The sequence below is a fragment of the Schistocerca piceifrons genome, chromosome 1 (assembly GCF_021461385.2).
Source record: "Schistocerca piceifrons isolate TAMUIC-IGC-003096 chromosome 1, iqSchPice1.1, whole genome shotgun sequence".
Lineage (NCBI taxonomy): Eukaryota > Metazoa > Arthropoda > Insecta > Orthoptera > Acrididae > Schistocerca > Schistocerca piceifrons.
The window spans coordinates 732,838,210-732,852,723 of record NC_060138.1 but is presented as its reverse complement, the minus strand read 5'-3'; the positions used below and the strand labels follow the sequence as shown (position 1 = coordinate 732,852,723).

General features: G+C 41.2%; 1 protein-coding gene across 1 annotated transcript in view; it reads left to right on the top strand.

The window, feature by feature from the left end:
- LOC124773250 (follistatin-related protein 5-like) overlaps positions 1 to 14,514 on the top strand; it is a 194,970-nt gene that overhangs the window by 114,366 nt on the left and 66,090 nt on the right. Inside the window, exon 6 of the mRNA XM_047249388.1 lies at positions 6,122 to 6,243. Within this exon, the coding sequence (XP_047105344.1) occupies positions 6,122 to 6,243 (122 nt within the window). The remainder of the gene's footprint in view (positions 1 to 6,121; positions 6,244 to 14,514) is intronic.

Sequence of the window (14,514 nt, the reverse complement as noted above, 5' to 3'; positions counted from 1 at the left end):
CATGAAACGAAAAGTCTTGTTGTGACTCAGAGGCGTCTTCGACAACAGTTTAACACACGATGGCTCCCTTGCAAGAAGACCATCCACAGGTTGTACGATAAATTTGTACAGGAAGGAACAGTATTGGAAGCGAAGCGACCTCGGCCTAAGCCTGTTTGTTCGCCGGAGAATATAGAAGCGGTACGAGTTGCAGTACAGAGAAGCCCCAGGAAATCGTGTAGAAAGGCAGCAGTCCAACTGGGAATATCCAGACGCCCGTTCAACGCATTCTTAAGTGACCTCCTTACGTACCCATACAAGATGACCTGTGCACAGAAGCTCACTGAAGAACACAAGCAGCACAGACTACTGTCTGCTCAGTGGGCGGAGGACAGGGAAGAAACTCTCAACAACGTTTGGTTTTCAGACGAGGCGCATTTTCATTTAGACAGTGTGATTAACAAACAAAATGTACGTTTTTGGGCCACTGAAAACTTACAAGTGCTTCATGAACGACAACATTATGCTCCGAGGATTACAGCGTGGGCAACAATTTCCAGTCACGGACTTATTGGACCTTTTTTCTTTTAAGAAACTGTGAACAGTGACCGTTGTTTGAGCATGCTTCGCAATAGCTTCATTCCACAGCTTCTTGCTACTGCCTTGCCTTTCAACACGCAGTGATTCATGCAAGATGGAGCAATGCCACATACTGCAAACACTGTGTTGGAGCTTTTACACGAGCATTTCGACATGCTGATCATTTCACTCAGGTTTCCAGGTCGCTTCAATGACGGACAAAATTGGCCCCCAAATAGTCCAGACCTCAATCCATGTGACTTTTTTCTTTGGGGGTACCTTAAGGAAAAAAATTCCCGGAACGTCCACGTGATTTAATGGAGCTCAGAAGACTTATTCTTCAAGCTTGCAGTGAAATTACGGAAGACACGTGCCGTAGGGTAATCACTAATTTCAATGTTCGTTTGAAGGAAGTTTGGAAACGAAATGATGGACATATTAAGCATGTGCTGAGTTAGAACAAATCTCCATGGACGGCTCTTCATTGTAGTATATGTTCCTTTCAGATTGTATTGACAATAAAGTTCATATTCAAAAACAAAATGGTAACACATTTCGTGCGCCACCCTTACATTACCATTATTTGCACGACGATTCTGATGGTGTAATCAGATTTTCAATATTTTCATTAGTTTAAAGTTTAGTATCTGACTGTAAATTACACAAGTAACACCCAGCAACGAATCTCCAAAATCTAAACGGTTCATCCGATTTTGTCGTTCGACGTGTCTTTAGGAAGCTATTAGTGTAAACCTAAATTGATATGAATTATAGGCATCTAACTTGAATAGTACATGAGTCATTAGGGGTCAAAGTGGCCGACTACTATCGATAGCGTCAGGCCATAAATACTCCACAGTTACACGAAAAAAAGGTAGCAGCACGCTTATAAATATATTTATTCATCTTTGTCTTTGTTTATATCCGATATATGCTATTCATGAAGAAATTGGTCAATTATTTACTGTGTTTTAGAAAGCACAGAGACATTAGGCTACTAGCTTACTTCTGTTCTATCCCTGTGATATATGTTTATTTAATCTGTTTATGTGTTTAATAATGTGTGTTAGAGCGTGTTTATGGTCCAGCCGTAGGAATATTTATTTAATTTCAAGTTATTTAAATGTAAATCCAGTATTTCGAATGTGTTTAAAAATGTTTGTGAGTGTTCATTGGCTTGGAGACATGACGGGAGCGCTATCATCAGTCACAGCGTCCGTTACTAAGGGAAGCGAACGGAATGGAGGGGAGGCGAAGTGAATGGAGGGGAGTTCTGGACGGTGCGGCGCGAGGGGCTGTCATACAGGACACACGGAGAGTCCTGGAGAGTACGGCACGGCGGTCGCACGGTCGCAGAAAAGACTAGGACGGTGGAGCAGTTTGCGCGTGGTCGTGGCCGATAGAAATATTTCGTAGTGCCAACAAGTGCACTTGTGAGATTTCCGTGGCTTCTGAAGTGAAGAAGTAGTATGCGTTTACAAGTGAATATCGCGTGAGATATGTTGCTGCTCATAACTAAATACGTGAAGTAGGGATCTGTTGTTTCCCTGTTATTCAACTTACATTTTATTTAATTGCTGGACCATCGACACCAATAGTGTTTTACAGTAATGAAGGGCATTCTTAAAGGTACTTCTGCTATCGTACTCATCATTTAAAGTCGTTAAAATAGTACCTGCAGATTTTATTTAATTGCAATCTTTCGTTTATAAATTTCTACGTTACATTCACAATTTCCGAGTGATAGGAATATTTAACCATTCCTTTCATGTATATATATTTATACTGTATACTGTAGACTCAGCAGTATTTAGCTTGTAATGCGGCAACTACGTATCCCAGCCCCTAGATAACGAAACCAGCCAAAACTTTTAATATTTCAACTTTGAGCCAGAGGGTACATAGTTGAGGGCCACCACACCACCACGATTTGTATTGTGAAAGCTCGCAATCTCCTCCTGGGGGATATCGTACCAGATTCCGTTCACTTCGCGGGTTTGATCTTCAAAATCCCGAACAGGTTGGAGGCCTCTGCCCATGGTGCTCCAGACCTTCTCAATTGTGGAGAGATCCGGTGTCCTTGCTGACGAAGGTATGTTTTGGCAAGCACGAAGACAGACTCTCGCAGTGTGCGAGCGGGCATTATCTTGCTGAAATGTAAGCCGAGAATGACGTTCCAAGAGGGACAGCAAAACGGGGCGTAGAACATCGTCATCCTCGGCATACTCACAGCACTGCGGGACGTGGACGAGACTCGACGCCCCGTTTGGCTCCACTTCACCGCGATCCATCCTGGGATCGCGTTTCAGAAGCAAACTGCCCGCCCGCACATGGCGAGGTTTTCTACTGATTGTTTTCACGCTTGCCAAACCTTCGTCAAAAAGTACGGTGGGTCTCTTCCCAATTGAGAACGTTTGCAGCACTATCGGCAGGACCCTTCAACCAGCACGGTGGCCGTGCGGTTCCAGGCGCTCCAGTCCGGAGCCGCGCTGCTGCTACGGTCGCAGGTTCGAATCCTGCCTCGGGCATGGGTGTATGTGATGTCCTTAGGTTGGTTAGGTTTAAGTAGTTCTAAGTTCTAGGGGACTAATGACCACAGCAGTTGAGTCCCATAGTGCTCAGAGCCATTTGAACCTTCAACCAGCTGGGGATTTTGATATCTAATACACCAGTTGGGAAGAATATGGCGCGGTATCCCTCACAAGGACATCAGCCAAAGCCAACAATGACAGTCCGAATAACTGCTTGCATAAGGGCCCTACAGACTTGCACTATTTGAAAAGCTCTTTTTCTTCAATAAATCATCCTATTTCTCTGAAACTATAATCGCTTGTTTGTCTTTACAGGCACATAAAATCCACTGATTTAGGTCCTGTTCGGATAATTCCTTCGTGTGGCTGCTTTCTCTTTTTTTCTTATTGTGTATGTGAGGACAAAAAATACCTACAGGCAGGAAAAATCCATTTAAACTAGGAAACAGGGACAATAATGATCCTTTACAAACAGATGAAGAAATATGCCCAGAACATTCACCATGCTGAGAAGGCGCGCGCGTGGGCCGAGATAGTGGGCTTTTATTTTGCTGTGTCACCACGAGAGACCCTCATGAGGGGGACAGAGTTACATTCCCAGTACTGGTAGGGTTTTTTCGACTTTTCCTCGGTGAGAGGAATGGACTGCGGTGCATCAGGCTCGTGATGCCAGCTTTGAAGCTATCAGATAGAGAGGTAGCGACTCTTAAGGTCGAAACGTCGATAGCGGCCGGGAGTGCAGTGTGCTGACCCCACGCTCCTCCATACCGCATCCGATGATGAATGACTGAGGGTGACACGACGGTTCGTCGAGTGTCGCGTGCTCTTCAGTGCCTGATCGCGGTGTTTCCTTTTTTCTTTTATAGCCAGAGTGATCTGAATGTCACCTTGGAAATCTATTCTTTTGCATCGTCTCCAATACTCTTGTTTTCAACACATAGTTTCTGTAGCTGATTTTAATTTTTGAAGTGTAAATAATTTTTTAATTTCAAATAGACGATTTACACATGTATACAGGAAGTTACAATCTTTGAAAAATCTTATCTAGACAAATTAGTCGTTTGAACTACGCTAGTTATGAGCAAAGCAAATATGAAACACCTCAAATAATGTAGGAGGGTCGCGTTTCATTTTGCAATCATGGTTTTATAATCACGAGAGCATGGCAAACAATTGTAGCTGGATGAAGGATGGCAATGAGTCACGCACCTGCGGACAAAACTAATAATTAAACTTCAATGTAATACACTTTTACGTCAGTTCTTCATATATATAACATTTTAGCAAGACAATATTTTGTGCATGGCATTAAAAATTTTCGTAACGGATTCATCAAATATTATATTTTAAAGTTCTCTTTGCACTAAATACTATTTAATTTTATTTTTATTATCTTCTGACATAAAGAAAATAAGTCTCATGAATAGTTTCAGTAAATAATTTCTCCAAATGTTTTAAAATTACAAAACAGCTACACAATGAACTCGTAACAGCAAGTTCCTGCATGGTTGTCCATTCGTTTTCGATAATAAATTTAATATGCACATCTCTGAGCTAAAGATATGTCCGATATTGAAACAGCTTAATTTTTTTTCTAGGTTTCCCATATTCGTGGATGCAGACGACAATTGGTTAGTGCATAAAAACAGCTAACACTGCACGTCTTACTCATTATAACCATTTTGTTCTCTAAATCTTTGTTCCCCTGTTCTTTCACCGTAATTTACTACTTAAGTTCCAGTTTCACATACCTTTACGTAGCTATTAATCTCTTCATCTGTATTTTTCTACCTGATCTATTTTTCTCTGTCTGTGATTCCGCTTGTACTGTTATTTCACAATGTTTTATTCTACGTCATCTGTAGTGCACTTATGGTCTCCATAGATAAGGCAGGGTCGCCAGTAAGAACGCATGAATTTTGATGGCTACTCCATTAGAGGACAATATTTTTACGTTTTTGTAGGAAAAATGTGTTCAGTTTGTGCTAAACACGGAAACAATCTTTACAAATGCACGTTGAATGATAAAGTACCTCTGTCATGAAAATACATTTAGCTTTCGGTATTTTTTCATGTCTGTTTTACTGTTTTACGGTTCCTGGAGATAAAATTGTTAGAACACTAACTTATTGTCCCTTTGGTTAAAAAAAAAAGTAGTCTGTCAAATGTCTGAAGCCGTTGATCTACACTCTGTTATGTATGCAATTTCGAAAGAAATAGTCGCAATGAATCTAAGTGAATGACATTGTGTCCCACGCTAGTGATACTAAGCTCTAGTTAAGGTGTCCATCTCGTCCTAGATCATATTCTAACAACGGTAGGACCAAATTAGATTTCGCATTACACTCGTCTCCATAACTGGCTGACTGATCAAAACCATTTGACCTAATTTAGCAACGTACTGTAGCAGCTCCAGTCAAATGACAACGTATAAAATCAGATAACCTTACAAACAAGATGGTAATCCGGGAGAGAACTTATCGAATGAAACCTTTTTTCAACTTACGGTAAGGAGTTGTGGGCGGAACAAGGGCTTTAAGATATATTTTTCGTCAAGGAAAGAGTTTCTGACACGTTTTAGCACTTTTCATAACATCATGGAAATATGTGATTCATGATTAGGGTATGTGGTAATTGTTCATCCAATAACCATGCTAAGTTAAATTTTTATAATTTATTTCGGAATATTACATTTCATCTTAAAATTAATGTAATTACTGCCGATGAGTAACTGTCAACACTATTTAAAATAAGGCGTAAGTTTCTGAAATCGATTTTGCTATAAATAGAAGCAGATCTATTCCAAATCCTAGTTTTAAGTAATTTCTACAATACTTTCAATAGCACAGTAGCAAATGTTTTCAGATTATTTCAGTGAGTTTGAGGATAACTTCAGAAAAAGAAAAGATTGATTTGGCATCTATGAGCTAACCAGATCTTGCTTAACTGTACATACTGGCGACCCTGGGTTGGTGTTCTTTCCTGCAATTCACAGCCTGTCTCTCTGTTCTGGTACTCGTTCTTCGTTGCAGCATCACCGAAGGAGGAGCGGCGCTTCTTCGCTTTCCATGACTTTGGAATCTCGGTGTACGAGCCGACGGCTTGTCGCCTGTACCATCACATAAGGGGCAGCGACATCATACCTGGCACACAGGTACGTATCCACTAATATTTTGAAACCCTGTGCGTTACGTGTTTCCTGGAGAACGTTCAACACTGACTGTGAGTTTTCGCATTGGTCATTCTCTCGTTGACACAGTCAACATAGAATACTGGGCGAGAAGTGGGACTGAAGAGTGAAGAAAATATTTTAACCTACCTTCGTTTAAGGGACCTCCCCATTGTGAGACAACTTAGGACATGTACGGAAAATCCAATCATAAACTGATGCTACTTTCTTAACTCATAATCTTTGCTAGTTATGAAGTAGGCAGATGGAGCTTCTTTTCGAAATATTTCGCCAGCGAAGAATGATATGACTGTTTTTGGTTTCCAGTATAATGAAGAAATGAGTAAACTTGGTCTATTAAAAATATTGTAAGTTATCCTTACATTTGACAGTACACATCGCGAAACGCAGTCATTTAATCACCACTACCTTATCAATAGAGAAACAATACCATTGCACATATGAACCATAAAAATAGACAAATGAATGACCCCTAGCCTAATGCATGCCTCTCGATGTGATACCACCTTGGTGGCTGGGTTTGAAGCGTCACTATGTAGATGATTCTAACTGTGCGACTTGAGGCCGAGTGAGGTGACTTCAGACTTTCTCTCCACAGACAAGTTTTCGCCAACCTCAAAACCATAGAGTCGAGATGCATCCGACGCTTAGAGCTACTTTTTAAATGTTTATACGAAAATCGTGTTCAAACCTCTTACTTGCTGCTCAAATACTTACCTAATTTATTACAATTATGTATCATCATATCTGTGTGTAACTTATAGTTTTTGAGCATGTCCTTTGCGGAGCTAACTCTCGAGCATCGTGGTTCAGTACGTTTCGTGGTTGAATGGTCACTACTGTCTGGCATAACTCCCGCTCTGTATGTGATGCAATGGGGGAAAACCACGTGTGTTATCCTTATTACTTATTATTTTGTTTTGTTTCCTGATACAGGTAACAATTTCGTATAGGCAACATTAGTAATGAGTGAAACCTATCCAAGTCTGACATCTTTCACATAACACAGCGTGTAATTCGAAATATTTTCAATCTCAGTTTGCCGCGTGAAAGGGAAAATAGCTTCAATGAGAGTTCCCAGTTATACTAGATTTTAGCCTACGATGAGATCGATACCATGATGTCTCTGTTTCGAGACGAGTGCTGCATCCATTGTTGCTTTTACTGTTTAAGAGACGCCAAGAGTAACAAAGTGTCTACATCTGTCTCCAAATTAACGAGAAAATATCATCCCACCCATAGTTATCGGAATAACCAGACAACTTTTTCAAATATTTGAGATTAATGGAGAAACGTTTCTGTCATACACCCAAGACCATTCGCGCTGACCATAAAAAGCAAGATTATAAACACTCCGTTTATCTGTATTTATTTGAAGTTGTGCAGACATTCGTCCATTAACGTTCAATGGCTCATATTCAACAAAGTGTGAAACACAAGCAAAAGCTTCGAATAAGGTACTCTGAATACCTTGCACTGAAAAGTAGAAACACAAGCACCACATTTGCAGAACACTTTATATAATAGTGACCACCCTACTGGCATAAAAACGGCAGTAATCGGTATTAATTATTGGTAGACAGCTACTGCCCTCCTACCACAGCTCAAAAAGATCCACTATAGTAAGTATAAGCATACGATACGCCACCATTCTCACTCGAAGAAATTGTTTTTTGAGGTTATAAATTACGCCTAATATTTACAATAGAGATTTTACCTACTCGTGGTTTCCAACAAGCTGCAGTTTTTACCACAAATTCCGTTTCTTGGTGTAAACGTATCAGCTTCGCACAGTCTATACTTCGTGTGTAGGAACGTCGGTCGATTTGAACGAAAAAAACAAACTGAATCTAATTTCACCGACTGTCGTCCGAAGTCTTTACGTTCGGACATAGACATTGGTCGCACTGCAGTAGTGATTTGAAAAGACAGTCTGTCTTCCACCTGTGTCGGTCGTCAGTGGAATCCACCAATATCGGTGCCATTGTAACCGCAGCCGTAGTGTTAATTGCGGAAGGTGTGATGAATGAAAGGGTTCTTCTCGGAAAAGCATACTGTTGGCGACATTCATACTCTTTTAGTTGCCAGTAACGATTTCCATGATGACAGTACTTGGTGTGACTTGAAATATAATCCTGTAACATTTGTACCCCTCCAAAATTAATTATGTTAAGCAATGGGAAACTACCCACAGCTGAGATGGGACAATAGAGTGGGCGCTGTTTGCACAGACGAGTGTGCAACGGTGAAGTAAGTCAACATCCGGTAAGGCCAGTATCGGTACGCAGCAAACGTTTAAAAGTAGGCTTTCTCGGCTGCAGTGAGTTTCAACAAAAGTATTTTTGTTGTGGTACTGGGGCATACTGTAAATAAAACAACTAACGTTTCGGCTATCGTTGAAGGTATTCGTGCTGTTGTCTAGTTGGGGAGGTGTCGGATCTCAAGAGTATAAGAAGAGACTGTGAAAGATAAGGAAAGAGCAAAGCACCACGTTTTGCCGCAGACGACCCAATCGGGACCTACCGACCGCCGTGTAGTTAGCCGGATGTGGTATGGACGTACAATGGTCAGAACACCACTCTCACTGCCACTGCCGGCTTTTCCCGCCTTGGAGCAGCTACTTCTCACGCTAGTATCTCCTCAATTGCCATCACGAGGTTGGGTGAAACACATTCCGATCCTCTGATCAAGAGAAAATTCGCTGTCAATAACGGGAAACACATCCCGATCCTCCGCATAGCAACCTGACATGTTGTCCACTAAGCTACGGAGGCAAACTCAAAAAGTAAGGTTACAAATTATTTCATTCAGTGCTGCACTACACTTCTAAATGACATAGATACATGACACTAATTTTCAGTATAGTCACAACCTGTCACTGAACAACGGTCGGAACGCTCTACCAGTCTTTCAACTTCCCGATGGCCGAAATACACTCCGTAGGCAGGTAGCCATTCCAGAATCGCTGTTGGAACGTCCTCATCACCATTTCAGCTTGCTGAAAAGATCGATATCTTATGGTGCAATATGTGGATCAGTCTCACCTCCGTCTGTGCTGCCTTGGTCAAATTGTTGGCCACAATTCACTACGGGTGGCTGCGAGATTTCATGTGGTCCATATACCGCCACAACTTCACTGTGAGTATGGGTACAATTTTGCCCCCAAGACTCGTACTGTCCCGTGTATTTCAATTTTGTTATCCGCGTCGCAGCAGAATTGTGTCTGCAGGAAACCCGTACAGTACACTTTGCTCACAGCTCCAGATGCGCAGTGACGTTAGCGTGCGATGTGTGTAATGTACGTCATGAAGTCCCTAGATATGCTTCTGGGCTACTGACCCTTCAGATATCCTCTTATTATTCCTTGCGTTGACAGGTCAATTAGGGGGCGGAAAATGTGCTTTATTTAGACTCTGAAGCCACAATGACCACTTTTGTTAATGCTCCGAGGAGACGAAGCCATAATGTTTTGAATTACCGTAAGGTGGAGAAATGTCGGATGGAATTTTCATATTCGTTAAGGTAACTTCGTAAAAAAAATTAAATTCTTGCGAAAAAAAGTGGAAGATATTTTGGTGACGATGGAGAATAATATGATCAAAGAAACTTAGTAAAAAATATTTTTTAACTTGTCTGAATCTAACGAATAAAACTGTACGATGTTGCCCCTTTGCTGGCATAATTTCGGACATTCATTGAATTTTGCACACCAAAGTCCATATTACACTCTAATGGGACAATTTATGATAGTGACTATCTTTTAAATAATACCCATTCTTAAAAACATGTTTTATATGTTTAGAAAATATTTTTTTGCAGATGGTTACAAAATATTCTACACATCTTCAGTAAACATTTGACACATATTTAGAAAACTTTCCCAGACATACTTACAAAATATTTCATTAATAAAGACAATTTACTCATACAACAAATCAATAATAATCTAAAATATGTTCTCAGTGAAAGAAAACTTTCCCTTCTCTTCTCTTGGAGTCGGCAACACTCTTACAATTTGGCCTTTGTGTGCAGTATCATCATCGGGAATGGCAGGAGAAATAAACACAGGTTTGCTGCCTTGATATGGACGCAGAGATCTGACTTCCACTTCTTTTGCGCCCACTTCTGTTGCGATTCTTACAAACTGCTGTCCCCCCCTCCCCCCCCCCCACCCCAAATCACGTGTGGATAATCCACAAGAACAAAAGCCTGCGCTTCCACAAGTGCTTCCTCTGCTCTGCTGCTTTCGTCACCAGTGGGTATTGCATTATTATTCACAAGCGACTCACACACCGAGTCATCATTATCTCGCTGTCTCATATCGGTGCCTAAAATGGATTTCCTTGGGGCAACATCTAATTTTTCTTTTGTTGGACACTTGTGCTGCTTTTAATTCCATAGCGAACATTCTGAAGCATATCTTCAAAGCTCGAAGACTATTCTTCTGAAAAAATTGTTTTGTCAATTATCTCCATCAGGTAATTTTTTGAGGACTCTTTCAGTCTCAAACGAAATCAATCGCACTGCACGGAATGCACTTCTTATTTTGTCTTCTTCAGTTGCAGACACTTTTTTGAGCATTTCCTGCAAAAATGAGTGGGAAGCGTATTTCGATATTGGCCCACGCCGGAGCTTTTCTTACATTGTGTAAGCACTGCCCGTTAAGCAGCTTTTAAAAGTCTGAAGAAATCTACGTCTAATGGCTCTAAAATATGAGTACTGTTTGGTGACAATAAAATAAAAGACATTTTATTCTTCCCACATTCATCAAATACTCGCAGCGAAATGTGACTTGAAAGGTTGTCTCCTATCATAACTTTCTGCCCCTCCTTTGATTTCAGGTAAGGCAGCGGAATAGCAATACACCAGTCTTCAAATGTAGACAGATCAGACCATCCACATTTATTGCGGCTATAGTGGAATCCTTTGGGACCTCCTTCTTGTCATGTGTCCCATAAATGCTCCGATTTCTAGACCACAAAGGGAGGTAACAATTTTCCGTCCCCAGTGGCAGCCATCATTAGTGAAAAACTATAAAAGAATCTAAAATCCTTTCAGAATGTTTTCTTCCCCTCCTAACTATCACATACTTCCTCTCAGGGTCCTCATATAGATTGATCTCTTCATAACTGATTACATTTTTGGGATCGATATTTTCCATTTTTTCAACGGCATTCTGGAAATATGGTTTCACTGTCTCATAACTCATTTCAGCACGTTCCCTTTTAATGTTCTCAGATAGCCGGACGCTTAATATGGCAGAGCGAAGCTGTGAGAATGAACGCGACCACTCAGCCCCTGGCATGTTACGAGGAAAGCGTTTTTCCCTTCGTCCATATTTATCAAGACATCTTTTCACTATGTACCTAACATCATCAGAGGTAAAAGGAAAACCCCAGCGTGTAGCCCTTAAAATACCACGGACAAGTGCGCTATCTTCATGGTACTTAAGACAGAATTACTAGAGGGTTTGTATTTTTTAACTTTATTCTCTAACGTTGAACGTGGTACTTTGAATTTTCTTGACGCTTTTCTGTACCATAGTTTTCCCGATGTTATAGCAACAAGCACTTTTTCAAGATTTTTCAGGATCGTAATTGCGCCTCGGAAGAGCACCAAGCCTCCTTTTGTATGTACCCGGCATTGTCCGATATTACATCAACGTGTGTAGTTACTGTAAGTAGTTCAATAGACATTAACGAAAGTGAGATGTGGAGACAAACTGTATTCACATTTCCTTCAAAAATGGTTCAAATGGCTCTGAGCACTATGGGACTTAACAGCTGAGGTCATCAGTGCCTAGAACTTAGAGCTACTTAAACCTAACTAACCTAAGGACATCACACACATCCATGCCCGAGGCAGGATTCGAACCTGCGACTGAAGCGCCTAGAACCGCTCGGCCACTCCGGCCGGCCCACATTTCCTTCTTAAGATTTAAATAAGTAAACAATAAGCAAATTAAGCTTACCAGTTTCTTCTCTTCTTGTACAATAACGAAAGTTTTCGTATAAAGACAACTAGCAACAATTGTACACTGCACTGTAACCCGCTATACACTAATATTTCAACGTACAACTGCAGTGATGTGTGCTCGTATACGCTTGACAATATGTAAGGTGTACACAGCAAAACGCGCGGGTGAAATAAAAGCTTGCATTCAGTGATACCAACGTAAAAACATAAGTATGCTGTTACCCGTCCGAAATTACCCCTTTATCCGATATTTCCCCATCTTACGGCAGTAGTACAGTGAAGTACTTTGTAACAGTCACTTACTGTTTTTTGTCAAAAATTCGTTGCAGGAAAGAGCTGATGTGGATTTCTGCATTTAATTCCCATGCACTCGTACTATTTAATATTAAATGATGTTTGTTTCCTATGCCGACTATTCGAGCATAGGCACAAACGAAAAGCCTAGCTACCCACCGGGGTAGCTAAAATATTAATGTGCACTCGATTTATTATTACTTGGTGTTCTTATTTTTCCCCGATGTTTACGTACTCTTGGCTTTTTTAGCTTCTGTTTGTCAACTTAGACTAACTAAAGCCAGGACCTTCAATTCCATTAAATTTTGATCAGTATCCACCCACGGTAATTACGGTGAGACAAGAGTGGCGACGCCATCTAAGTTTACACTGTTCGCTTACGACCCGAGGCAAGTCACGAAATTAGGCCGTAGATTTTCGATTAGGACGCGTCCCCAGGGCACAGTAAGGCAGCAGCACCGGCGCCTGCGCCGTCGCTGGCTGCTGACGCCGCGCCTGTAGAATATATGGCGTCGCCTTCCCAGAGGGACACACGGCCAGCGTTATAGCTCTGCGTCAGAGGAACGGCCTAAAACACTCGCTTTTGCAAACAGACCACGAGGAAAACCTATAGCACACACAAAAGCGTCGAGCTGCACAGACAACTAAATAATGTCTGATGTCAGTCTACTTATTTCACCATGTGGTGAACGATCTGTGGCATCATTCCTTGTATTATAAAACTGATGAAGATCAGAGGGACACCTGAACATGATGAATGCTATATATCAAGACTGGAACAAAAGTATATTTAAGGCCAATTTTCCTTGATTAGGTTCGCCTGTTACATTAAAAAAGATCCATTCATAATTCCATAAGTTAAAATCAGTTCCTTATGAAATCCACGAAGGATATTTCAGCCTTTTGCCATTTTCAAAGGAGAATTTAGTATTTTTATACAAATATGATGTTAAGTCATGCAGAAGAGAGGCCACTATCACTATAATAATCCACTGTAGCATTCGTAGACTATTGATCAAATTTTTGTTTCACGTTCAACTGGAAACGCTGTATTTAAATTCAGTTGTCACTTCTGGATATCTGATGACAGATAAATTCCGAAACGCGTCAAATGAGCGATAAAGTCATTCCTTTCCTGGTGTCCGACTTTAAGCACTGAGTGAGGAAGAAATTTCTGACAATCTACGAACGGAACGCAGCATTGTATGGGATGAAACATGAACTGTTGGAAAACCGAATGGGAAGAGAATCGAAGCATTTGAGATGTGGCGCTAGGGAAAAATGTCGAAAATTAGGTGTATAGATTAGGTGAGGAATTTTCGGCAGAACTCGTGAGGACGGACTTTATGATACAAGAAGAATAGCATATTATACAAGAAGAAGAGACAGGATGACAGGACATCCGATAAGACATCAGGGCATGGCTTCCATGCTACTAGAGGAGGCTGTAGCGGGTAGAAACTGTAGAGGAAGACAGCCATCGCAATACATCCAGCAAGTACGTGAGGACGTAGATTGCAACTACTACTCTCAGAGAAGAGATTGGTGCAGAATAGTCATGAGTCCCCGACGAGATTTCATTGATTTGGTGGAGGGTGCCAAACAGCGAAGTCATAGGTCCCATCGGATTAGAGAAGGATGTGGAAGGAAATCGGCCGTGCTCTTTGAAAGGAGCCACCTCGGCATTTGCCTGAAGGAATTCAGATCTTTTCATTCTAGTGTCAATGTTCTTGCGTTTTCTAGGGCTGCACCATATGAAACGACGACATGAATCACTCGGCAAGATAATCTGCCCTCTTCTCTAAATATAACGCCACCATACATTCGCCAAACGACTCAGTGCCTTTCTGTGAAGGGAAACACCAGCGGAGAAACATCTAGAAATCAACGGTGTACAGAATGTCCCGAGGCAACTTGCCAGGCCTTGTGCTTTTCTGATTGGATCCTCTAGTATTTATTGCTAGA